Source organism: Pseudophryne corroboree, chromosome 2 (assembly GCF_028390025.1).
Source record: "Pseudophryne corroboree isolate aPseCor3 chromosome 2, aPseCor3.hap2, whole genome shotgun sequence".
Classification (NCBI taxonomy): Eukaryota; Metazoa; Chordata; class Amphibia; order Anura; family Myobatrachidae; genus Pseudophryne; species Pseudophryne corroboree.
In genome coordinates, this window is record NC_086445.1 from 283,042,199 (window position 1) to 283,068,420 (window position 26,222).

At 47.1% G+C, this 26,222-nt stretch overlaps 1 protein-coding gene across 2 annotated transcripts in view; it reads left to right on the forward strand.

Moving 5' to 3' along the window:
- Window positions 1–26,222, forward strand: part of VWA8 (von Willebrand factor A domain containing 8) — an 875,413-nt gene that overhangs the window by 144,907 nt on the left and 704,284 nt on the right. For both annotated transcript variants that reach the window (XM_063952874.1, XM_063952875.1), the window contains exon 5: window positions 586–696. In XM_063952874.1, coding sequence (XP_063808944.1) covers window positions 586–696 — 111 coding nt within the window. The remainder of the gene's footprint in view (window positions 1–585; window positions 697–26,222) is intronic.

A 26,222-nucleotide genomic window follows, 5' to 3' on the forward strand; every position in this document is an offset into this window, starting at 1 on the left:
CCGACAGCACACATAACAGAGGTGAGGAGCAGACTTGGCTTTTATTATATAGGATGGTTAGAAAGATGAAAAGGAAACTAATATGCAGTAAAGTCTTTTAAAGGATAAGTCCAACTATTTGTAAGTACTGTGTAATAAGTACAACATTATTTTCCTTAAAAAAACTAAAATTGTTGTAGGCTATATACTCTTTGCTATTTTCATATTTTCACCAGGGATAATGCGCAGTAGCAAGCAGGACATTATAGTGTCATTATTTGATTGACAATCATATAACTATTAAAGTTAATACTGGAACTGCTAATTGTTATTCTCCGGAAATGGAATTTAGAGCTTTTGTAAATTGTTGCAATTATAAGAGTACAAAGTTAGTTTTAAAACATTTCTGAACATGGTAGTAAATGTTAAATTCCAGTTTGTTGGTAATGTGTGTGAGTATACATATGGTAGGGAATATAGATTGTAAACTCCACTGGGGTAGGGGCTGATGTGATGGCCAAATAGTCTCTGTAAAGCGCTGCGGAATATGTGTGCGCTATATAAATAACTAATAATAAATAAATAATGTATTTCTGGTCATTACAGGAGCTGACGAAGCGAGAAGTTGAGTACATTGCTTTGTCAAGAGACACTACGGAATCTGACCTCAAACAGAGGAGGGAGATAAGAGCTGGAACAGTGTTTTACATTGATCAGGCAAGTTATCAGACTTATTTCTTCACACTAGTGAATAAATCCAGTACTTAATGTTTGCACAGATGGAACATGGTAGAGGTGTAAAGGTGCAATATAGCCTTGCAAATTTGACTATATGGTAAAAATCGCAAGGAAAGTTAGTGCAAATCGCACCATGGGGGTAATTCAGACCTGATCGCTCGCCAGTTTTTTTTGCAGAGCTGCGATCAGGTCAGTACTGCGCATGCGTATGCACCGAAATGCACAGACGCGTCGCACGGGTACAAAGCGAATCGTTGCTGTGCTATGGGTTTTACGAAGAATCCATTCGCACAGTCGACTGCAAGAAGATAGACAGGAAGAAGGCGTTTGTGGGTGGCAACTGACCGTTTTCAGGGAGTGGTTGGAAAAATGCAGGCGTGTCCAAACGTTTGCAGGGCAGGTGTCTGACGTCAATTCCGGCCCCGGACAGGCTGAAGTGATCGCAGCGGCTGAGTAAGTCCTGGGCAACTCAGAAACTGCACAAAGTTTTTTCGTACCGCTCGGCTGCACATGCGATCGCACACTTGCACAGCTAAAATACACTCCCTGGTGGGCGGCGACTATGCGAACGCAGGACTGCAAAAAACAGCTAGCGAGTGATCAGGTCCCATGTGTATACAGCTTGCGATACTGATGTGTGGTCCCGTGGGTCGGTATCACAAGACAAATAGACACTGCAGGGAAATCAATTTTGACGATCTAGTACAAAGTATAGTCAAATTGCACATAGCCAAAATTGCACATAGCCAAAATTGCAAGCACACATAGTATCACATAGTCAGAATTGCATAGTCAAAATCGCACACAAGTCAGTATCGCACCATGTGTTTGCACCTTTAGTTGGATTTATTTGTATTAGCTTAATATTCTAACATAAAAGGACAGCATTGAGTGCTCAGATGTATATTCAGATACATTGGGTTTAGTGGGTCATACAAGGAGAGAAGTAATTAGTGTGAAAGTATCTTGGCTGATATAATAATATGCATGATTGTTACTTTGGTGTACTTGAAACCCAGCATTTAGATAGAAAGGGCCTGATGCAGAACTGGACAGAATTACACCAAATTGCAGGCATACAATGCGCTCACTATAAACCACACAGTTGCTTGCATATTCAAAGCTGCAACAATCTATTGCTCTGTGCATGTGAGTACCAGTAGCATATACTCCCACTTCACATCCCTCATACATTACTTTCACTGACTCTCATGTTTTTGACCATTTGTTTTTGCTTTCGCTGTAAAACGTCAATTGCCTTTCTAATACAGCATGAAAACTGTTTGGGGGATATCCTATTTCACCGTGACTTATAGGTTCACCGGTGGCTGTTCTATTAGCCCCAATGCCGGCGTCCTTATCCCCCGATACCAGCAGTTATTGGGTACTATGCTTTGCGTGCTTCACACACAGATCACAGAGAATTTCTGCTATTGGGATCCAACATTTGTTGCTTCAGAGGATAAATCGCACATTTACTATCAGACAATTTAGGCTGGAGACCACAAGGTAATTAGCTTGAAGTGTAGTAGCTGGCAAGGCAAGGGTCATTTGCAGACAGACGGAATACAGGATGACTTTGCAAAGCTGGGGTTAATAACAAACAAACTTTGGCAAGGTTATGCAAACAAGGCTAGTGTAACTTAAGACAGCAGGACTTGAAGAAAACCAAATACACAGCAAAACAGGAGTTAATTGCAGGTCGGGTTAGCAGGATATGCTGGCTGAATAGTTCTGATCTAAGACTGTGGTAACTGAAGCAATGAGGTGTGAGTTGTAGGAAATTTAGCCAGGTGGTGGTTACCTGCTTGAGCAATCAGCTCCCATACCTCCCAACATGACCCTCTCCAGGAGGGACAGAATGCTCTGCTCCTGGACTTCCCTCTTAATTTATGATTGCCATCACCTGTGGTGAAACACCTTTCTCTTACGTCCTAGAGGATACTGGGGCCCACAATTTTACCATGGGGTATAGACGTGTCCGCTAGGAGCCTTGGGCACTTTAAGAAACAGTGTGCGCTAGCTTCTCCCTCTATGCCCCTCCTACCAGACTCAGTTTAGAAAATGTGCCCGGAGGAGCCGGTCATGCTTAGGGAAGCTCCTGAAGAGTTTTCTCTGACGTCCTAGTGGATGCTGGGAACTCCGTAAGGACCATGGGGAATAGCGGCTCCGCAGGAGACTGGGCACAACTAAAGAAAGCTTTAGGTCACCTGGTGTGCACTGGCTCCTCCCACTATGACCCTCCTCCAAGCCTCAGTTAGATTTTGTGCCCGGCCGAGGTTGGATGCACACTAGGGGCTCTCCTGAGCTTCTAGAAAGAAAGTATAGAATTAGGTTTTTTATTTTCAGTGAGACCTGCTGGCAACAGGCTCACTGCAGCGAGGGACTAAGGGGAGAAGAAGCGAACCTGCCTGCTTGCAGCCAGCTTGGGCTTCTTAGGCTACTGGACACCATTAGCTCCAGAGGGATCGACCGCAGGCCCAGCCTTGGTGTTCGGTCCCGGAGTCGCGCCGCCGTCCCCCTTACAGAGCCAGAAGCAAGAAGAGGTCCAGAAAATCGGCGGCATAAGACATCAGTCTTCACCAAGGTAGCGCACAGCACTGCAGCTGTGCGCCATTGCTCCTCATACACACTTCACACTCCGGTCACTGAGGGTGCAGGGCGCTTGGGGGGGGGCGCCCTGAGCAGCAATAAAAACACCTTGGCTGGCAAAAATACCACAATATATAGCCCCAGAGGCTATATATGTGGTAAATACCCCTGCCAGAATCCAGAAAAAAACGGGAGAAAAGTCAGCGAAAAAGGGGTGGAGCTATCTCCCTCAGACACACTGGCGCCATTTTCTCTTCACAGTGCAGCTGGAAGAAAGCTCCCCAGGCTCTCCCCTGTAGTTTTCAGGCTCAAAGGGTTAAAAAGAGAGGGGGGGCACTAAATTTAGGCGCAATATTATATATACAAGCAGCTATTGGGGAAATTTCACTCAGTTATAGTGTTAATCCCCACATTATATAGCGCTCTGGTGTGTGCTGGCATACTCTCTCTCTGTCTCCCCAAAGGGCTTTGTGGGGTCCTGTCCTCAGTCAGAGCATTCCCTGTGTGTGTGCGGTGTGTCGGTACGGCTGTGTCGACATGTTTAATGAGGAGGCTTATATGGTGACGGAGCAGATGCCGATAAATGTGATGTCACCCCCTGTGGGGTCGACACCAGAGTGGATGGTTAGGTGAAAGGTATTAACCGACAGTGTCAACTCCTTACATAAAAGGGTGGATGACGTAACAGCTGTGGGACAGCCGGCTTCTCAGTCCGCGCCTGCCCAGGCGTCTCAAAGGCCATCAGGGGCTCAAAAACGCCCGCTCACTCAGATGGCAGACACAGATGTCGACACGGAATCTGACTCCAGTGTCGACAAGGTTGAGACATATACACAATCCACTAGGAACATCCGTGACTTGATCCCGGCAATAAAATAAAAATAAAAAAAATGTTACACATTTCTGACATTAACCCAAGTACCACTAAAAAAGGGTTTTATGTTTGGGGAGAAAAAGCAGGCAGTGTTTTGTTCCCCCATCAGATGAATGAATGAAGTGTGTGAAAAGCGTGGGTTCCCCCCAATAAGAAACTGGTAATTTCTAAATAGTTACTGATGGCGTACCTTTTCCCGCCAGAGGATAAGTTACGCTGGGAGATATCCCCTAGGGTGGATAAGGCGCTCACACGGTTGTCAAAAAAGGTGGCACTGCCGTTTTAGGAACGGCCACTTTGAAGGTACCTGTTGATAAAAAGCAGGAGGCTATCCTGAAGTCTGTATTTACACACTCAGGTACTAGACTGAGACCTGCAGATCGTGCTGCTGCAGCGTGGTCGGTGACAGTGTCAAACATGAGAACATATTAAAGACGTTGTCTTATATATGAGGGATGCACAGAGGGATATTTTGCCGGCTGGCATCCAAAATGAATGTAATGTCCATTCTGTCAGGAGGGTATTAGAGACCTGTCACTGGACAGGTGATGCTGACTTTAAAAGGCGCATAGAGATTCTGCCTTATAAGGGTGAGGAATTATTTGGGGATGGTCTCTGGGACCTCGTATCCATTACCTCAGGTTTCCTCACAGACTAAGAAAGCACTGTATTATCAGGTACAGTCCTTTCGGCTTCAGAAAAGCAAGCGGGTCAAAGGTGCTTCCTTTCTGTACAGAGACATGGGAAGAGGGAAAAAGCTGCACCAGTCAGCCTGTTCCCAGAATCAAAATTCTTCTCTCGCTTCCTCTGAGTCCACAGCATGACGCAGGGGCTCCACAGGTGTAGCCAGGTACGGTGGGGGACCGTCTCAAAAATTTCAGCAATCAGTGGGCTCGCTCACAGGTGGATCCCTGTTTCTTTCAAGTATTATTTCAGGGGTACAAGCTGGAATTCGAGATGTCTCCCCCCCCGCCGTTTCCTCAAATATGCCTTGCCGACAACTCCCTCAGGCAGGGAGGCTGCGCTAGAGGCAATTAATAAGCTGTATTCCCAGCAGGTAATACTCAAGGTGCCCCTACTTCAACAAGGACGGGGTTACTATTCCACACGGTTTGGGGTACCGAAACCGCATGGTTCGGTGTGACCCATTTTATATTTAAAATCCTTGAACACATACATAAAAAAATTCAAGTTCAAGATGGAATCGCTCAGGGCGGTTATTGCAAGCCTGGACGAGGGGGATTACATGGGATCCCGGGACATCAAGGATGCTTACCTGCATGTTCCCATTTACCATCCTCGCCAGGAGTACCTCAGATTTGTGGTACAGGATTACCATTACCAAGTCCAGACACTGCCGTTTGGACTGTACATGGCACCGAGGGTGTTTACCAAGGTAATGGCCGAAATGATGATACTCCTTCGAAAAAAGGGAGTTTTAATTATCCCGTACTTGGACAATCTCCTTATAAGGGCAAGGTCCAAGGAGCAGTTGCTAGTCGGGGTAGCACTATTTTGGAAAGTGCTACAACAGCACGGTTGGATTCTAAACAGTCCAAAGTCACAGCTGGTTCCTACGACACGTCTACTGTTCCTGGGGATGGTTCTGGACACAGAACAGAAATAAGTGTTTCTCCCGGAGGAGAAAGCCAAGGAGCTGTCATCTCTAGTCAGAGACCTCCTGAAGCCAAAACAGGTATCGGTGCATCATTGCACGCGAGTCCTGGGAAAAATGGTAGCTTCCTACGAAGCAATCCCATTCGGCAGGTTCCATACAAGAACTTTTCAGTGGGACCTGTTGGACAAGTGGTCCGGATCACAGCTTCAGATGCATCGGCTGATAACCCTGTCTTCAAGGACCAGGGTATCTCTACTGTGGTGGCTGCAGAGTGCCCATCTTCAAGAGGGCCGCAGGTTCGGCATACAGGACTAGGTCCTAGTGACCATGGATGCCAGCCTTTGAGGCTGGGGGGCAGTCACACAGGGAAGAAACTTCCAGGGACTTTGGTCAAGTCAGGTGACTTCCCTACACATAAATATTCTGGAACTGAGGGCCATTTACAATGCCCTGAGTCAGGCAAGGCCTCTGCTTCAAAACCAGCCGGTACTGATCCAATCAGACAACATCACGGCAGTCGCCCATGTAAACCAACGGGGCGGCACAAGAAGCAGGATGGCGATGACAGAAGCCACAAGGATTCTCCGATGGGCGGAAAATCATGTGTTAACACTGTCAGCAGTGTTCATTCCCGGAGTGGACGACTGGGAAGCAGATCTTCTCAGCAGACACGACCTCCACCCGGGAGAGTGGGGATTTCATCCAGAAGTCTTCCAAAGGATTGTACACCATTGGGAAAGGCCACAGGTGGACATGATGGCGTCCCGCCTCAACAAAAAGCTATAAAAGATATTGCGCCAGGTCAAAGGACCCTCAGGCGATAGCTGTTGACGCTCTGGTAACACCGTGGGTGTACCAGTCGGTTTATGTGTTCCCCCCTCTGCCTCTCATACAAAAGGTACTGAGAATAATAGGAAGGCGAGGAGTAAGAACGATACTCGTGGTTCCGGATTGGCCAAGAAGAGCTTGGTACCCAGAACTTCAAGAAATTATATCAGAGGACCCATGGCCTCTGCCGCTCAGACAGGACCTGCGGCAGCAGGGGCCCTGTCTGTTCCAAGACTTACCGCGGCTACGTTTTGACGGCATGGCGGTTGAACGCCGGATCCTAAAGGAAAAGGGCATTCCGGAGGAAGTCCTTCCTACGCTGATTCAAGCCAGGAAAGATGTAACTGCAAAACATTATCACCGCATATGGCGAAAATATGTTGCTTGGTGTGAGGCCAAAAAAGGCCCCAACAGAGGAATTTCAACTAGGTCGATTTCTGCATTTCCTACAAGCAGGAGTGTCTATGGGCCTAAAATTAGGCTCCATTAAGGTACAGATCTCGGCTCTGTCGTTTTTCTTCCAGAAAGAACTAGCTTCAGTACCTGAAGTTCAGACATTGTAAAAGGAGTGCTGCATATTCAGCCCCCGGTTGTGCCTCCAGTGGCACCTTGGGTTCTCAACGTGGTGTTGAGTTTCTTAAAATCACATTGGTGTGAGCCACTAAAAACCGTGGATCTAAAATATCTCACGCGGAAAGTGGTCATGTTATTGGCCTTGGCTTCGGCCAGGCGTGTATCAGAATTGGCGGCTTTGTCATATAAAAGTCCTTATCTGATTTTCCATATGGATAGGGCAGAATTGAGGACTCGTCCCCAGTTTCTCCCTAAGGTGATATCAGCTTTTCACTTGAACCAACCTATTGTAGTGCCTGCGGCTACTAGGGACTTGGAGGATTCCAAGTTACTGGACGTAGTCAGGGCCTTGAAAAATTATGTTTCCAGGACGGCTAGAGTCAGGAGAACTGACTCGCTGTTTATCCTGTATGCACCCAGCAAACTGGGTGCTCCTGCTTCTAAGCAGACTATTGCTCGCTGGATTTGTAGCACAATTCAGCTGGCGCATTCTGCGGCAGGACTACCGCAGCCAAAATCTGTAAAAGCCCATTCCACAAGGAAGGTGGGCTCATCTTGGGCAGCTGCCCGAGGGGTCTCGGCTTTCCAACTTTGCCGAGCTGCAACTTGGTCAGGGGCAAACACGTTTGCTAAATTCTACAAAATTGATACCCTGGCTGAGGAGGACCTGGAGTTCTCTCATTCGGTGCTGCAGAGTCATCCGCACTCTCCCGCCCGTTTGGGAGCTTTGGTATAATCCCCATGGTCCTTACGGAGTTCCCAGCATCCACTAGGACGTCAGAGAAAATAAGATTTTACTCACCGGTAAATCTATTTCTCGTAGTCCGTAGTGGATGCTGGGCGCCCATCCCAAGTGCGGATTGTCTGCAATACATGTATATAGTTATTGCCTAACTAAAGGGTTATTGTTGAGCCATCTGTTGAGAGGCTCAGTTATATTCATACTGTTAACTGGGTATAGTATCACGAGTTATACGGTGTGATTGGTGTGGCTGGTATGAGTCTTACCCGGGATTCAAAATCCTTCCTTATTATGTCAGCTCGTCCGGGCACAGTGTCCTAACTGAGGCTTGGAGGAGGGTCATAGTGGGAGGAGCCAGTGCACACCAGGTGACCTAAAGCTTTCTTTAGTTGTGCCCAGTCTCCTGCGGAGCCGCTATTCCCCATGGTCCTTACGGAGTTCCCAGCATCCACTACGGACTACGAGAAATAGATTTACCGGTGAGTAAAATCTTATTTTCTGCATTTATTTTTTCTGTTGGTTATTTTTTCTGCTTCGTGGGACTTAGGAGGGGGAACGGCCCAACCTCTTACAGGGTTAATGGTCCCGTTCCCCGCTGACAGGAAGACAAGACACTGAGCTCCTTAGGGAGCCATTTGCAGGCCCCACCAAGGCCAGCGTACACTCCCGCAGCACGCCGCCACCCCTAACAGAGCCAGAAGTGAGAAGATTGGTGAGTAGGAAGCTGGCGTCCCGGTTAGCGGTCGCCGGCGGTAATGGCGGCATGAGGGTAGGAGCACAGCTCTGACAGGCAGGCTGCTGCTCCAGGCTTCATGGACATGCAGGCTGTTATGTGTGTTCCGCTGTGAGGGGCGAGCTGAAGCCACAGCTAAATACTCACACTGGCAATACAGCTTACAGGGGTTCTAACCCACTGTAAAGCAAAAATATAACCTCAGCCAGTATAAAACACCGGGAAGACCGCGCGCCATTAAGGGGCGGGGCTTCACTATGAGCGAATCCAGCGGCTCACTAGCGCCATTTTACCTCTGCAGAACAGACTGAACAGACAGGCAGAGAAGCGCAGCTCCTCCACAAGAACTCCAGATTACCTCAGCGGTACCAGGGGGTCATAGCAGGAGGTGGGGGAGCAGTATAAGTTTACTGATACCCTATTAGGGGTATTTAGTCTGCGACCCAGCTAAGCTCAGCTTTAGCAAGAAGGGTGCTGTCTGGCTGGTTCCATCATACTCTGTGTCTCCCTAGAAGGGCTCTGTGTGGGTTAACTGAGCTTAACTTTTCTCGTGTGTGTGTGTGTGTGTGTGTGTGTGTGTGTGTGTGTGTGTGTGTATATTTTCACATTACAATGGCAGGCAAGGAGTGTGTTTCATGCACTGCAGAGTGTTTTTCTTCCCCAGGGGGGGATCACTAAAATGTACTCAGGATAGTACACATTCTCCGGCTAGTGGATCCGACCAGCATGGTTGGATTCTCTAAAAGGGATGATCTCAAATATTTCTGCTAAATTGTCCCATAATGAGAAAGAGACGCAACAATTAAGACAGTCTGTGGATGACCTGATGAATAGAGATTCCGGTCCAATACCAGCGTCTTAGACCCCTGCCATTTGTCCACAAAAGCGTACACTGGCCCAAATATTGCAGATTGACTCTGATGATGATGTGTCAGACCCAGAGGAGGGTGAGGTGGACTTAGGTGGGGGGGATGCAGCCCTGTCACAAGGAATACAGGCCCTGTTAGAAGCTATTAGGGAGGTCCTGCACATCAAAGATGACACAGTGACAGGAGATGATGAGGAATCTTATTTTAATGTAAAAAAAAGAAATCCTCTGCTACTTTCCCTGCATCTCAGGAATTAAATTCCCTATTTGAAGAAACTTGGGTTAATCCTGACAAGAGGTTTCAGATCCCTAAAAGTTCAATTACATCCTTCCTTTTCCTCAGGATGATAGGAAAAAATGGGAAAACCCACCGATTGTTGATGCATCGGTATCTAGATTGTCACGCAAGCTAGTCTTGTCTGTCCCGGGGGCAGCCTCCTTAAAAGACACGGCTGACCGCAAGACTGAGACCACTCTCAAATCTCTGTACACAGCTGCGGGAGTAGCCCAGAGACCTACTATAGCTTGTGCTTGGATCACAAGAGCCATTGCAAAATGGTCAGGTAACCTACTTAAGGGATTAGATTCCTTACTCAAGGGGAGGTTGTTTTACTCCTACACTATAAACATAACTCTGCAAATTTTATGGTAGAGGCCATACAAGAGATAGGCTTGCTAAATGCAATGCGGATTCCAGAAAGGGTATGGAAAGCCTACCATTCACCGATGAGGCCCTGTTTGGAGATGAACTGGATACGTGGATATCCAAGGCTACGGCGAGTAAGTCTACATACCTTCCTTCCATAGCTCCCTCAACTAGGAAGACCTATTCGGCTCCGACTCTGCAGTCCTTTCGGACAGAGAATTTTTAAAATAAGACCAAAGGTTCTTCTACAGCCTTCAAAGGCTATAGAGGTAAACCCAAAAAATCAGCAACTGCAGGTTCACAGGAATGGCACTCAGGTTTGGCTTCCTCTAAGCCTTAAGCATGACGGTGGACCGCACTGCCTGGAAGACAGGCAAGGCGGGAGCCCGATTAAGAGATTTCAGTCACATATGGGCGACATCATTCCAGGATCCCTGGGTCATAAAGCTTATCGCCTAGGGTTACAGACTGGAGTTTCAGGAACTCCCACCTGGACGACCTGCTGATCAAGGCACCATCCAGGGAGAGGTTGTTGGACAACATTGCCCTCTCAACTCGACTACTCCGGCATCACGGGTGGATTCGGAACCTTCCAAAATCTCACCTGGAACCAACATTGAGGCTTCCGTTCCTAGGGATGATACTGGATACGGAGGCACAGAAGGTTTTCCTTCCATTGGAAAAGGCGTTGGTAATCCAGTCGATGGTGCGGGATGTCTTGGAACCAACCCGGATATCGGTGCATCTCTGCATTCGCCTTCTGGGGAAGATGGTAGCTACCTACGAGGCGCTACAGTACGGAAGATTTCATGCAAGGCCCTTCCAGCTCGACCTGTTGGACAAATAGTCCGGATCGCATCTCCACATGCACCAGAGGATAGTCTGTCGCCAAAAGCCAGGATTTTTCTTCTGTGGTGGCTTCAGACTTCTCGCCTGACTGAGGGCCGAAGGTTCGGGATTCAAAATTAGATTCTGCTAACCACAGGTGCAAGCCTCAGAGGTTGGGGAGCAGTCACCCAAGGGGAACAGTTCCAAGGAAAATGGTCAAGTCAGGAAACCATTCTTCCAATCAACATTCTGGAACTAAGGGCCATATACAGCGTCCTACAGGAATCACATCTTCTTCAAGATCGAGCCATTCAAGTTTAGTCAATGTGACGTACATAACCCGACAAGGTGGAACGAAGAGCAGAGCAGCACTGTCAGAGATGACAATAATTCTCCTCTGCGCAGAAAGACACGCGGTGGCGTTGTCGGCAGTCTTCATTCCTGGAGTAGAAAACTGGGAAGCGGGCTTCCTTAGCAGACACAATCTCCACCCAGGAGGGTGGGGCCTCCACCCGGAGGTGTTCGGGTGCCTGACACGTAGGTTGGGCATTCCACAAATTGACATGATGGCCTCTCATCTAAACAAGAAGCTCCAGTGGTATTGTTCCAGGATGAGGGACCCACAGGCAGTGGCGGTGGACGCTCTGGCGATGGTGTATGTGTTTCCGCCACTTCCATTGATCCAAAATATTCTCAAAAGGATAAAAAGGGAAAAGGTTAGAGAAATTCTCATTGCTCTGGACTGGCCAAGAAGGGCTTGGTACGCGGATCTACTGGACATGCTCCTGGAGGATCCGTGGCCTCTACCTCTTCGAGAGGATCTCCTACAACAGGAGCCGTTCGTCTATCAAGACTTACCACGGCTACGTTTGACGGCATGGAAGCTGAGTGTCAATTTCTAGCCCAGAAAGGAGCCCTGGATAAGGTTATTCCGACTTTGATCGAAGCCAGAAAAGGGGTAACGTCTAAGCATTACCACAGTATTTGGAAAAAATATGTCTCTTGGTGTGAGAACAGGAAATTTCCTGCGGTGGAGTATCAACTGGGATGTTTTCTGTCAGGTGTGGATGTGGGCATGTGCCTGGGCTCCATAAAAGTCCAAATTTCTGCCTTCTCCGTTTTCTTCCAGAAACAATTGGCTTCCCTTCCTGAGGTTCAGCCGTTCTTGAAGGGTGTTCTGCACATCCAACAACCCTTTGTGCCTCTCACGGCACCTTGGGATCTCAACTTGGTGTTGCAGTTCCTCCAATGGGAATGGTTTGAGCTCTTACAGGAGGTTGTCGTGAAGTTTCTTACGTTTAAGACCGTCACACTGTTGGCCCTGGCTTCAGCCAGTTGGGTGTTGGAACTGGGGGCTTGTCTCACAAGAGCCCCTATTTGATTTTTCATGAGGATAGAGCTGAACTCAAAACTCGTCAGCAATTTCTTCCAAAGGTGGTGTCTGTATTTCATATCAACCAACCTATTGTGGTTCCGGTGGTTACCGACACCTCTTCTACCTCAAAATCCCTGGATGTCGTGAGGGCTTTGAAGATTTATGTGAAGCGGACAGCTCGTTACAGAAAGTCGGACTCGCTGTTTGTTCTCTATGATCTCAATAAAATGGGATGTCCTGCTTCAAAGCAGTCTATTGCTCACTGGATCAGGCTTACTATCCAGCATGCTTACTCTATGGCAGGTTTGCAGGTTCCAAGATCTGAACAGGCCCACTCTACTAGGTCAGTGGGTTCTTCCTGGGTGGCTGCCCGGAGTGTCTCAGTTTTACAGCTCTGCCGAGCAGCTACTTGGCCGGGTTCGAACACGTTTGCTAAGTGCTACAAGTTCGATGCTTTAGCCACTGAAGACCTTCAATTTGGTCAATCAGTTCTGCAAGAACCTCCACACTCTCCCACCCGGTTTGAGAGCTTTGGTACATCCCCATGGTACTAATGTGGACCCCAGTATCCTCAAGGACGTAAGAGAAAATAGGATTTTAATTACCTACCTGTAAATCCTTTTCTTGTAGTCTGTAGAGGATACTGGGCGCACCCCCAGTGCTTTGTGTTTCCTGCACCATTACTTGGTTAAGTATTGTTGTTGGTTCAGCTGTTGCTGTTCCTGTTCAAGTTTGGTTAGCATGGCTTTCCTCTTGTTTCGTGTGTGCTGGTTCGAATCTCACCACTGTCCTTTAAATCCTTCTCTCAAAGTATGTCCGTCTCCTCAGGCACAGTTTCTAGACTGAGTCTGGTAGGAGGGGCATAGAGGGAGGAGCCAGCACGCACTGTTAATTTCTAAAAGTGCCCAAGGCTCCTAGTGGACCCTTCTATACCCCATGGTACTAATGTGGGCCCCAGTATCCTCTACGGACTACGAGAAAAGGATTTACCGGTAGGTAATTAAAATCCTATTTGCATACAATCATAAATTAAGAGGGAAGTCCAGGAACAGAGCATTCTGTCCCTCCTGGAGAGGGTCACGTTGGGAGGTCTGAACTGCTGAGTGTGTAGTGAGTCTGAGTGCTGCCTGTGTGAACTAAGTTGCAGAGAGACTTGCTAGATGAACTGAGTCCAGGCTGCAGATTGCAATAACACGCATACTGATTATGCTGCAGGCTTGTGACTTACAGGCACAGCTAGAGTGAAATATACTTTATAACAGAAGGCATCCACAGACACACAGACTGGATGTACGTGGAACTAAGTGGGTCATTCCGAGTTGATCGCTAGCTGCCGTTGTTCGCTGCATAGCAATCAGTGAAAAAAATGGCTAATCTGCACATGCAGTGCGCATGCGCGACGTATGGGTACAAAGTCCTTTTGTGGTTTTGCACTGGTTCTGGCGACGATTCCAAACGCACAGCCGATTGCAAGGCGATTGACAGGAAGAGGGCTTTCTGGGTGTCAACTGACCGTTTTCTGGGAGTGTTTAGAAAAATGGAGGCGTGGCCGGGCGGGTATCTGACGTCATTACCATGTCACTCGTCGCAGCAATCATCGCACAGGCGCTCTGCTGCACAGGCGTTCGCACTTCTTCAAAGCGAAAATACACTCCTCCGTGGGTGGCGACTATGCGTTTGCACGGCTGCTAAAAACTGCTAGCGAGTGATCAACTCGGGATGACACCCTAAGACTGGAAGGTTATATTCACAAAGACTTGAGAGGAGCCTGGACATATATCTGGAACCAAACAGAGAGTAACTGGAGGGCCACGGCAAGACAATGACTCAAAGCAGGTATGAACACAGGATGGCAGGTACAGGGCAGGATCCAATAGCGCACTGGTAATGGACTAGCAGGACAGCATTTGAGGGGTAGATTTATTAAGCTCGGTGAAGTAATAAAGTGGAAGGTGATAAAGGACCAGCCAGTCAGCTCCTGTCATTTTTCAAACCCAGCCTGTAACATGGCAGTAAGGATCTGATTGGCTGGTCCTTTATCACCTTCCACTTTATCACTTCACCAAGCTTAATAAATCTGCCCCTGAGGGCTTGAGTCAAGGTACACGGATGCAGGTACACAGACAGACAGGACACAGAGAACTATGCAGTGTTTAACGACCGTGTGACAGGCTTCACTAGGTAACAGGAACTAGGGGATATCACTGGCAACAGGAACTGGCCAGAATCACTAATGGAAGGGAGCCAGACCATTCACAAGAGACATCAGGCTGGAGTCAGGTAACGAGGCATTTAAAATAGGTGTGCTGCTACACGTGATAGCCAGCACTATAGTTGCTAGGAGACAGTGGGAATACAGACAGAAATGAGCCGCAGCAGCGATTTATAACAAAAACGTGAATTGTTTGGGGTCATGGGGACAGAGTTTGAGAACCACTGATTTAGATTGATTTAATTTTGATTAAAATCTAACTTTAGTAGATGTACCCCCTAGTGTTTCTCTGGAAACCACTTTTAGGTCCCCCATTATTTCTGGACTTGTAATACACGTAACAGAACAACTCTTACGACTGACCAGGGTTATTCAGGAAAGACTACTTTTGAGATTGCATTAATTTCATAATTGCTATTATTCTAGTAACGCCCTGGTTAAAACAACTCTTAAAATATACTGGCAAACTCAAGAAATTTCTGTAACTAATTCCTAAACTTCCTCATTATCAAAATTCTATCATGAATTTCTAGATGTGTTTTGGTACAGAATATATGAGTGCCCAATTGATATTATTCTTGGACTGTAAATATCTTCTAGGCATATGTATTACCTTGCTGAGCATGGATTAAAGACTTTAAAAGAATAATGTATATTAATAAAATTTTGGCACAGGGATTATTCACCTTACCACTCAGAGCTCCTATATTTTTTGTGGTGAAAAAAAGATGGAGGCCTAAAACCTTGCATATATTATAGAGCCCTGAATGGAGTTACAATTAAGGACTGCTAGTCATTACTTCTCATCTCTAAATGATGTGAGTGTTTATGAAGGGCATAGATCTTCACTACGCTAGGCCTTGGAGGTGCGGATAACCTGGTTAGAATCTGATCAGGAGACAAGTCAAACACTATTTCTCTAACGTCCTAAGTGGATGCTGGGGACTCCGCAAGGACCATGGGGAATAGCGGCCCCGCAGGAGACTGGGCACAAAAGTAAAGCTTTAGAACTACCTGGTGTGCACTGGCTCCTCCCCCTATGACCCTCCTCCAAGCCTCAGTTAGATTTTTGTGCCCGAACGAGAAGGGTGCACACTAGGTGGCTCTCCTGAGCTGCTTAGTGAAAAGTTTAGTTTTAGGTTTTTTATTTTCAGTGAGACCTGCTGGCAACAGGCTCACTGCATCGAGGGACTAAGGGGAGAAGAAGCGAACTCACCTGCGTGCAGAGTGGATTGGGCTTCTTAGGCTACTGGACATTAGCTCCAGAGGGACGATCACAGGCCCAGCCATGGATGGGTCCCAGAGCCGCGCCGCCGGCCCCCTTACAGAGCCAGAAGACAGAAGAGGTCCGGAAAATCGGCGGCAGAAGACGTCCTGTCTTCAACAAGGTAGCGCACAGCACTGCAGCTGTGCGCCATTGCTCTCAGCACACTTCACACTCCGGTCACTGAGGGTGCAGGGCGCTGGGGGGGGGCGCCCTGAGACGCAATAAAAACACCTTGGATGGCAAAAAATGCATCACATATAGCTCCTGGGCTATATGGATGAATTTAACCCCTGCCGGAATACATAGAAAAACGGGAGATAAGGGGGCGGAGCCTATCTCCTCAGCACACTGGCGCCATTTTCCCTCACAGCTCCGTTGGAGGGAAGCTCCCTGGCTCTCCCCTGCAGTCACTACACTACAGAAAGGGTTAAAAAAGAGAAGGGGGGCACTAATTACGCGCAGTATAAAAGATACAGCAGCTATAAGGGGAAAAACACTTATATAAGGTTATCCCTGTATATATATATAGCGCTCTGGTGTGTGCTGGCAAACTCTCCCTCTGTCTCCCCAAAGGGCTAGTGGGGTCCTGTCCTCTATCAGAGCATTCCCTGTATGTGTGCTGTATGTCGGTACGTTTGTGTCGACATGTATGAGGAGAAAAATGATGTGGAGACGGAGCAGATTGCCTGTAATAGTGATGTCACCCCCTAGGGGGTCGACACCTGAGTGGATGAACTGTTGGAAGGAATTACGTAACAGTGTCAGCTCTGTATAAAAGACAGTGGTTGACATGAGACAGCCGGCTACTCAGCTTGTGCCTGTCCAGACGTCTCATAGGCCGTCAGGGGCTCTAAAGCGCCCGTTACCTCAGATGGCAGATATAGACGCCGACACGGATACTGACTCCAGTGTCGACGGTGAAGAGACAAATGTGACTTCCAGTAGGGCCACACGTTACATGATTGAGGCAATGAAAAATGTTTTACACATTTCTGATAATACGAGTACCACCGAAAAGGGGTATTATGTTCGGTGAGGAAAAACTACCTGTAGTTTTCCTGAATCTGAGAAATTAAATGAGGTGTGTGATGATGCGTGGGTTTCCCCCGATAACAACTGATAATTTCTAAAATGTTATTGGCATTATATCCTTTCCCGCCAGAGGTTAGGGTGCGTTGGGAAACACACCCTAGGGTGGATAAAGCGCTCACACGCTTGTAAGAACAAGGGCTCTACCCTCTCCTGAGATGGCCGCCCTTAAGGATCCTGCTGATAGAAAGCAGGAGGGCATCCTAAAAGGTATTTACACACATACTGGTGTTATACTGCGACCAGCAATCGCCTCAGCCTGGATGTGCAGTGCTGGGTTGGCGTGGTCGGATTCCCTGACTGAAAATATTGATACCCTAGATAGGGACAGTATGTTATTGCCTATAGAGCATTTAAAAGATGCATTTCTATATATGCGTGATGCACAGCGGAATATTTGCCGACTGGCATCAAGTCTAAGTGCGTTGTCCATTTCTACCAGTAGAGGGTTATGGACACGACAGTGGTCAGGTGATGCGGATTCCAAACGGCATTTGGAAGTATTGCCTTATTAAGGGGAGGAGTTATTTGGGGTCGGTCTTTCAGACCTGGTGGCCACGGCAACAGCTGGGAAATCCACGTTTGTACCCCAGGTCGCCTCTCAACATGAGAAGACGCCGTATTATCAGGCGCAGTCTTTTCGTGGGCAAGCGGGCAAAAGGTTCCTCATTTCTGCCCCGTGACAGAGGGAGAGGAAAAAGGCTGCAGAAATCAGCCAGTTCCCAGGAACAGAAACCCTCTCCCGCCTCTGCCAAGCCCTCAGTATGACGCTGGGGCTTTACAAGCAGAATCAGGCACGGTGGGGGCCCGTCTCAATGAATTTCAGCGCGCAGTGGGCTCACTAGCAAGTAGACCCCTGGATCCTTCAGGTGATATCTCAGGGGTACAAATTGAAATTCGAGACGTCTCCCCCTCGCCGTTTCCTAAAGTCGGCTTTACCGATGTCTCCTTCTGACAGGGAGACAGTTTTGGAAGCCATTCACAAGCTGTATTCCCAGCAGGTGATAATCAAGGTACCCCTCCTGCAACAGGGAACGGGGTATTATTCCACACTGTTGTGGTACCGAAGCCGGACGGCTCGGTGAGACCGATTCTAAATCTAAAATGTTAGAACACTTACATACAGAGGTTCAAATTCAAGATTGAGTCACTCAGAGCAGTGATTGCGAACCTGGAAGAAGAGGACTACATGATGTCTCGGTACATCAAGGATGCTTACCTTCATGTCCCAATTTACCCTTCTCACCAAGGGTACCTCAGGTTTATGGTACAGAACTGTCACTATCAGTTTCAGACGCTGCCGTATGGATGGTCCACGGCACCCCGGGTCTTTACCAAGGTAATGGCAGAAATGATGATACTCCTTCAAAGGAAGGGAATTTTAGTTATCCCTTACTTGGACGATTCCCTGATAAGGGTAAGATCCAGGGAACAGTTGGAGGTCGGTGTAGCACTATCTCAGGTAGTGTTGCGGCAGCACGATTGGATTCTCAATATTCCAAAATCGCAGCTAAAAGATTCCGACGACTCGTCTTCTGTTCTTAGGGATGATCCTGGACACAGTTCAGAAAAAGGTGTTTCTCCCGGAGGAGAAAGTCAGGGAGTTATCCGAGCTAGTCGGGAACCTCCTATAACCGAGCCAAGTCTCAGTACATCAATGAGATGGTTCTGAAAAAAAAATGGTGGCTTTCTATGAAGCAATCCCATGCGGCAGATTCCACGCAATAACTTTCCAGTGGGACCTGCTGGACAAATGGTCTGGGTCACATCTTCAGATGCATCAGCGGATAACCCTGTCACCAAGCACAAGGGTGTCTCTCCTGTGGTGGTTGCAGAGTGCTCATCTTCTAGAGGGCCGCACATTCAGGACTGGGTCCTGGTGACCACGGATGCCAGCCTGCGAGGCTGGGGAGCAGTCACACAGGGAAGGAATTTCCAGAGCTTATGGTCAAGCCTGGAGACATCACTTCACATAAATATCCTGAAGCTAAGGGCCATTTACAATGCTCTAAGCTCAGCAAGACCTCTGCTTCAAGGTCACCCGGAGTTGATCCATTCGGACAACATCACGGCAGTCACCCACGTAAACAGACAGGGTGACACAAGAAGCAGAAGGGCAATGGCAGATGCTGCAAGGATTCTTCGCTGGGCGGAAAATCATGTGATAGCACTGTCAGCAGTATTCATTCCGGGAGTGGACAACTGGGAAGCAGACTTCCTCAGCAGACACGACCTCCACCCGGGAGAGTGGGGACTTCACCCAGAAGTCTTCCACATGTTTATAAAACTCGACAAGTATTGCGCCAGGTCAAGGGACCCTCAGGCAATAGCTGTAGACGCTCTGGTAACACAGTGGGTGTACCAGTCAGTGTATGTGTTCCCTCCTCTGCCTCTCATAACCAAGGTACTGAGAATTATAAGATGGAGAGGAGTAAGCACTATATTCGTGGCTCCGGATTGGCCAAGAAGGACTTGGTAACCGGAACTTCAAGAGATGCTCACGGAGGATCCGTGGCCTCTACCTCTAAGAAGGGACCTGCTCAAGCAAGGACCCTGTCTGTTCCAAGACTTACCGCGGCTGCGTTTAACGGCAGGGCGGTTGAACGCCGGATCCTGAAGGAAAAAGGCATTCCGGATGAAGTCATCCCTATCCTGATCAAAGCCAGGAAAGATATAACCGCAAAACATTATCACCGCATTTGGCGAAAATATGTTGCGTGGTGCGAGGCCAGTAAGGCCCCGACGGAGGAATTTTCAACTAGGTCGATTCCTACATTTCCTGCAAACAGGAGTGTCTATGGGCCTGAAATGGGGGTCCATTAAGGTTCAAATTTCGGCCCTGTCAATTTTCTTCCAAAAAGAACTAGCTTCAGTCCCTGAAGTTCAGACGTTTGTGAAAGGGGGTACTGTATATACAGCCTCCTTTTGTGCCTCCAGGGGCACCTTGGGATCTAAATGTAGTTTTTGGGTTCCAAAAGTCACATTGGTTTGAACCACTTAAATATGTGGAGTTAAAATATCTCACATGGAAAGTGGTCATGCTGTTGGCCCTGGCCTGGGCCAGGTGCGTGTCAGAATTGGCGGCTTTATCCTGTAAAAGCCCTCATCTGATTTTCCATTCGGACAGGGCGGAATTGAGGACTTGTCCTCAGTTTCTCCCTAAGGTGGTTTTCAGCGTTTCACCTGAATCAACCTATTGTGGTGCCTGCGGCTACTAGGGACTTGGAGGACTCCAAGTTGCTAGACGTTGTCAGAGCCCTGGAAATATAGGTTTCCAGGACGGCTGGAGTCAGAAAATCTGACTCGTTGTTTATTCTGTATGCACCCAACAAGCTGGGTGCTCCTGCTTCTAAGCAGACTATTGCTCTTTGGATTTGTAGTACAATTCAGCTTGCACATTCTGTGGCAGGCCTGCCACAGCCAAAATCTGTAAAAGCCCATTCCACAAGGAAGGTGGGCTCATCTTGGGCGGCTGCCCGAGGGGTCTCGGCTTTACAACTTTGCCGAGCAGCTACTTGGTCAGGAGCAAATACGTTTGTAAAATTCTACAAATTTGATACCCTGGCTGAGGAGGACCGGGAGTTCTCTCATTTGGTGCTGCAGAGTCATCCGCACTCTCCCGCCCGTTTGGGAGCTTTGGTATAATCCCCATGATCCTTGCGGAGTCCCCAGCATCCACTTAGGACGTTAGAGAAAATAAGAATTTACTTACCGATAATTCTATTTCTCGTAGTCCGTAGTGGATGCTGGGCGCCCATCCCAAGTGCAGATTGTCTGCAATACTGGTACATAGTTATTGTTACCAAAAAATCGGGTTATTGCTGTAGTGAGCCATCTTTTCTAGAGGCTCCTCTGTTATCATGCTGTTAACTGGGTTTAGATCACAAGTTATAGGGTGTGATTGGTGTGGCTGGTATGAGTCTTACCCGGGATTCAAAATCCTTCCTTATTGTGTACGCTCGTCCGTGCACAGTATCCTAACTGAGGCTTGGAGGAGGGTCACAGGGGGAGGAGCCAGTGCACACCAGGTAGTTCTAAAGCTTTACTTTTGTGCCCAGTCTCCTGCGGAGCCGCTATTCCCCATGGTCCTTGCGGAGTCCCCAGCATCCACTACGGACTACGAGAAATAGAATTATCGGTAAGTAAATTCTTATTTTTTCACTCTTGCAACTGACGTTTTGACTATCTAGTCTTCACAGTAGGCTGTTTCAGCAGAGCTCAACGCCCTGCCTAATTTTTAAAGTGCAAAATGGGCCCTGCCCTGCCCGCATCCTAGCGGGAACACTAGTGTTTGGTAATGCCTTTTGGATTTGAAAATGCTCCAGCATTTTTTTCAGGATTTTGTGAAAGGTGTGTTCAGAGACAGTTAAGCTAAGTGTGTTATCATTTACCAAGACACTATTTTGATCTATTCACAGGATCCGGAACAAAATAGAATTAATGTAAAGACTAGTACTAGCACATTTAAGTACACATGGCTTGTATGCAATGTTGGAGAAGTATATTTTCGAGGTTACTAACATTAAATTCCTGTGTTATGTCATGTATCGCATACAGGATTGGAGATGGATAAAGAAAAGACTGGTCCGTACCAGCTGATGTTAAAGCCATACAAAATCTAAATTTTTGTCTCCATTATGGGCATACTAAAATTAATATACCTTTTTGTATGGAATCCATAGACACAGAAAGCATTTAACCAGCTAAAAGAGGCGTTCCATTTGTCCTGGAAGTGAAATGCTAAGAAATAGGTGTTGATGCTGTGCTCTCTCAGCATAAAGTCTCTATGCAAATTCTACATCCATGCTTACTTGTCTAAGTGTGTTACCACTTGTTAGGAAGCTCCTGTACAATTAAATCAAACACCTAGTGCACTAGTGAGGGTCCTCTGCCTACAACACCTGCCCAGTTGTTCCCTCAGTAGTTTATTATGCACACGCCGGTACTTAGGATGCCACCAGGTCTTAAACCTCAAGTAGAGGCTGATATAATTGACAGTAGATCGCTGGATTTAGCTGGAGAGCTCAGTGTATTAATATGCAGACAGTAGATGTGGTCATCATAGGCGTGCGCAGATGCCGACATGGGGTTGATGCAGGTAAGCAGTCTATGTCTTTTACGGGGGGCAGAGTAGACCATAATGTGGCGGATGGGGAAGTCTGGATCGGAACCTCCATGTCAGCGCCTGCGCACACCTGGTGGTCATTAACCATAAGAGTAGTATAAATCCAGGAGTGCAGCACAATACATTACCACTAGTGGAATGCTAGTGAGGAGAGAATACACAGATCTACCCACAGTCTAGAATGCAGTAGTAATGGTTAAACTAATGGTTAAATTAAATTAATGGCTCCTACTGTTCACAGGATGTAGTTATGATCCCGGCAGCCCGGATACCGGAGGTCAGCATACCGACACTGGGATCCCGGCGCCAGAATGCCAGTGGGAGCCGAGGACTATTCCCACTCATTTTTGTTGCGCTCGCCCCCCTGCCGGCATTCTGATGGCCGGGATCCCGGCGTCGGTATGCTGACCGCCGGTCACCCGATCCCAACCCGCTGTTTACAATAGATATCCACAGCAAGTGAGATATTTACACCTACTAATTATTAGTGCAGTCGTAGCAATCTGGTATGAAACATGAGAGCCACAGTTAAAGTCCACGGTTAGAGATATGTCCAGTTGCACAAAAACTGTTGAAATAGCTGTGGTAATTAGCCAGGCATTCTAGCAAGACACAGGTGGAATAAGACACAGGTGGAATGCACAGCAGTTAATACATGCATAGATTACACAGTATTTACTAAGTATGAACTAAAGCAAGGTTCAGTATTTCTGGCTCCTGGCTGAGAGAATTGCTTCAGGAAACACAGCTTAGAAATCAGGACCTGTTACTAGGAACAGGGACCACATGACAAGGCTCCAACAAGAAACTATCACCGGAGGGAATGCAATCATCAGACATGCTCAAACAGCAACAGTTCACAAGACACCAGACGGGCAAGGTGACAAGGTACACAGCAAATACATGAACTTGATTGTTGCAATAACAGAATCCTAATACCGCTCCAGAACATAGGCCCTCATTCCGAGTTGTTCGCTCGCAAGGCGATTTTAGCAGTTTTGCACACGCTAAGCCGCCGCCTACTGGGAGTGAATCTTAGCTTCTTAAAATTGCGAACGATGTATTCGCAATATTGCGATTACACACCTCGTAGCAGTTTCAGAGTAGCTTCAGACTTACTCGGCATCTGCGATCAGTTCAGTGCTTGTCGTTCCTGGTTTGACGTCACAAACACACCCAGCGTTCGCCCAGACACTCCTCCGTTTCTCCAGCCACTCCCGCGTTTTTTCCGGAAACGGTAGCGTTTTTATCCACACGCCCATAAAACGCCGTGTTTCCGCCCAGTAACACCCATTTCCTGTCAATCACACTACGATCGCCGGAGCGAAGAAAAAGCCGTGAGTAAAAATCCTATCTTCATAGCAAATTTACTTGGCGCAGTCGCAGTGCGGACATTGCACATGCGCACTAAGCGGAAAATCGCTGCGATGCGATGAAATTTACCAAGCGAACAACTCGGAATGAGGGCCATAACTACGGTTAAAGGGAACTCCTTGCAACTCTAACTATATTGTCCATATGACAGAGTTGAGCTGTGCAAACTGATGTAGGTCTTACTCTGGTTAAAGCTGAGTAATCACGTTCCTACAGTTTATCCCAAAGTGTGTATTTCCAAAGCATGCACATTCTGTGTAAGTGAATATGAATATATGAATCTTTAATGATCCCTTTCTGGGTGCCTGCAGTGCTTTTTTTTTTTTACTTAAATACTAATTAAAAGTTTTTGTTACTGTTAATAAAGGATTATTTGATTTTGCGTTAAGGTTTATTTTACTATCGCCTTTCCCACAAACATTATGGAAAAATGTGAATGTGGGTGAAATTTAAGTCTTTAAAGCACAGAACAATTTGTAATGAAGCAGCTGTAATGAGTATTAGATTGGATGCATATTTTCAATTATAGTTTCCTTTTTTATACAGTTCAGTTCCTTTAATTTGGATATTGTGTTTGGATTTGGACAGCATGAAAGCTCCAGAAGAATCTATTTAAAAATAAATTGCTTCATAATGTACCCTTTATCTGCTTAAGGGGCCAAGAAGCTAATTACAAAAATGGAACTGGAGACAGCTAATTATAATGAACCATTAAAAACACGATTTTAATTTGTGTACAAGTGAATGACAAGAGTATTTCAAATACAGCAAGATTAACTCATCCAGTGCTTGACCACTCTGTATGTCAGGGTTTTAATGCATTCTTTGCTTTAGACTGCTGCTCAGTAATACATGGAAAGCATACTCTCTTTTTTGTAATCACAACTACAGCCGCCAGGTCCCATGCACCTCTGCTAACGTCTGGCGTCTGTTTTTGCCGAAAATGCATCTTAGACACAACACAATGCGATGCACAATAAGACTGTGCTGATTAATTTGATATATGACACTTGTATATTGTGTGTGACTGAGTCTGTATATGGAGCAGAATAGAACTTGTGTTGGAAAAAAGTTGCGCTGCTACATTATAGCACTTCACATACAGATTCAGAGACTCAGGGTCTAATTCAGAGTTGTATGCTATGGCAATGATTTTGCAATTGAGGGATTATTGTCAGACTTCTCGTGAGCTGTGATTGCACTGTGCATACATAACGGTGGCTTTGCGATTATGCTCGCAGTGAGGAATTTTGCGTAGTGATTAACAGGAAGTGACCATTTAGGGAGGTTAATGGGGAGTGGCAGCAACATGAGGACACATTTATGCTTAGTAAAGGGTGTTGAAGATATGATCAGAGCTGCAGGGGCGTATCTAACCCTTGGCCAGGATGATATTTCCCAGAGGCGCCAGCCAATGAGGGGAACTCTGTCCAGCAGTGCCACCTGCAGCCAGGGGGTAGAATCAGTGGCAGTAAGATTGGTCTTCGTGAGCTGTCTGTGCTGTGACAGCGGTTGTTTGGGCTGAACAGGGTCCCATTTACAGTGCGTCTGGCCAGCCTCTGCCACCTGCAGGCAGTGCTGTATTACATTGTGCGCTGTCTATTGGCAGAAGCAAGGAGGCAGCTGCAGCAGGCACCCAAGTACAGCATACATGTGGCAAATTGTGCAGTGGACTGGTCCGGATATGCACCTGTAGCCGCACCTGGCAGCTGTTAGATAATGCAAATTGTGATCGGTACAACTGTACACAGCAGTGAAGGTGACATCACGAAGACATGCCGCTGCCTGTGTCTGAGGAGGCAGGATGGAGTGAAGAGAAGAACCGCTATTCCAGAGTGGATTCTTTGCTTCTTGTCTCAGATCCGAAAGAACTGTTTTGGTGATATTTAATTAGGAGCGATACATTTTCATGCAAAACAAGAGGGGTTTTCGCAATTCAATCACCTCCTTTTTTGAGCAAAAGAGTTAGCCATTTTCCCTCCACCCCTTAGGGGGAGATGGACTAAGCAGTTAAAAAAGTGGTGAAGTGAGCCATTGGAGAAATTGCTCATGGCAACCAATCAGCGTTGAAGTATCATTCATAATTTGCATACTATAAAATTATACAGAGCAGCTTATTGGTTGACATGGGCAACTTCTCCACTGCCTAACTTCTCCACTCTTATCACTGCTTAGTACATCTCTCCGTTAATAAGATAATTTCCATAAAATGTTTTTCAGATTTGCTTACTATGATCCTCAGAAAATCGAGGACCGTTTCTGGGAATTTTATTCCAAATTGTATGACCTTTGTATGTCAAACCCCTGCCCTACTGACTTTAAACATAAAATCAAAGATTCTCTTGCTACAGTAAATGCGATTTCCCTTCACTTTTTGATCTCCAAATAGCATTTCTAATTGTGGATATTCTCAAAGGGGAATTTCACCAGACTATTAAAACCTTCAACAATAGTGTGGGCCTTTGCCATTTAGGTTTTTCAGCTCCCTAAGGAGCTAACCCCAGATCTCTTCTCCCTGTGCTATAAAATCTCTTTGACACCATTATTCAGGGCAGAAAGTTTGATGGCGCCACTCAGGGCCGGCTCCAGGCATGTTCAACTAGAGCGAAAGCGCGGGGCGCAAACCCTTAATGGGCACCGCGCGCTGGCGCCGCCATAGTCATACCTGGAGCCGGCACTGTGCACTGCAGCTCTCCCCGGCCTTTGACTGTCAGACGCCGGCGCCACGCAGCGCGCATGGAGCGCTCAAGCTCTCGGGAAA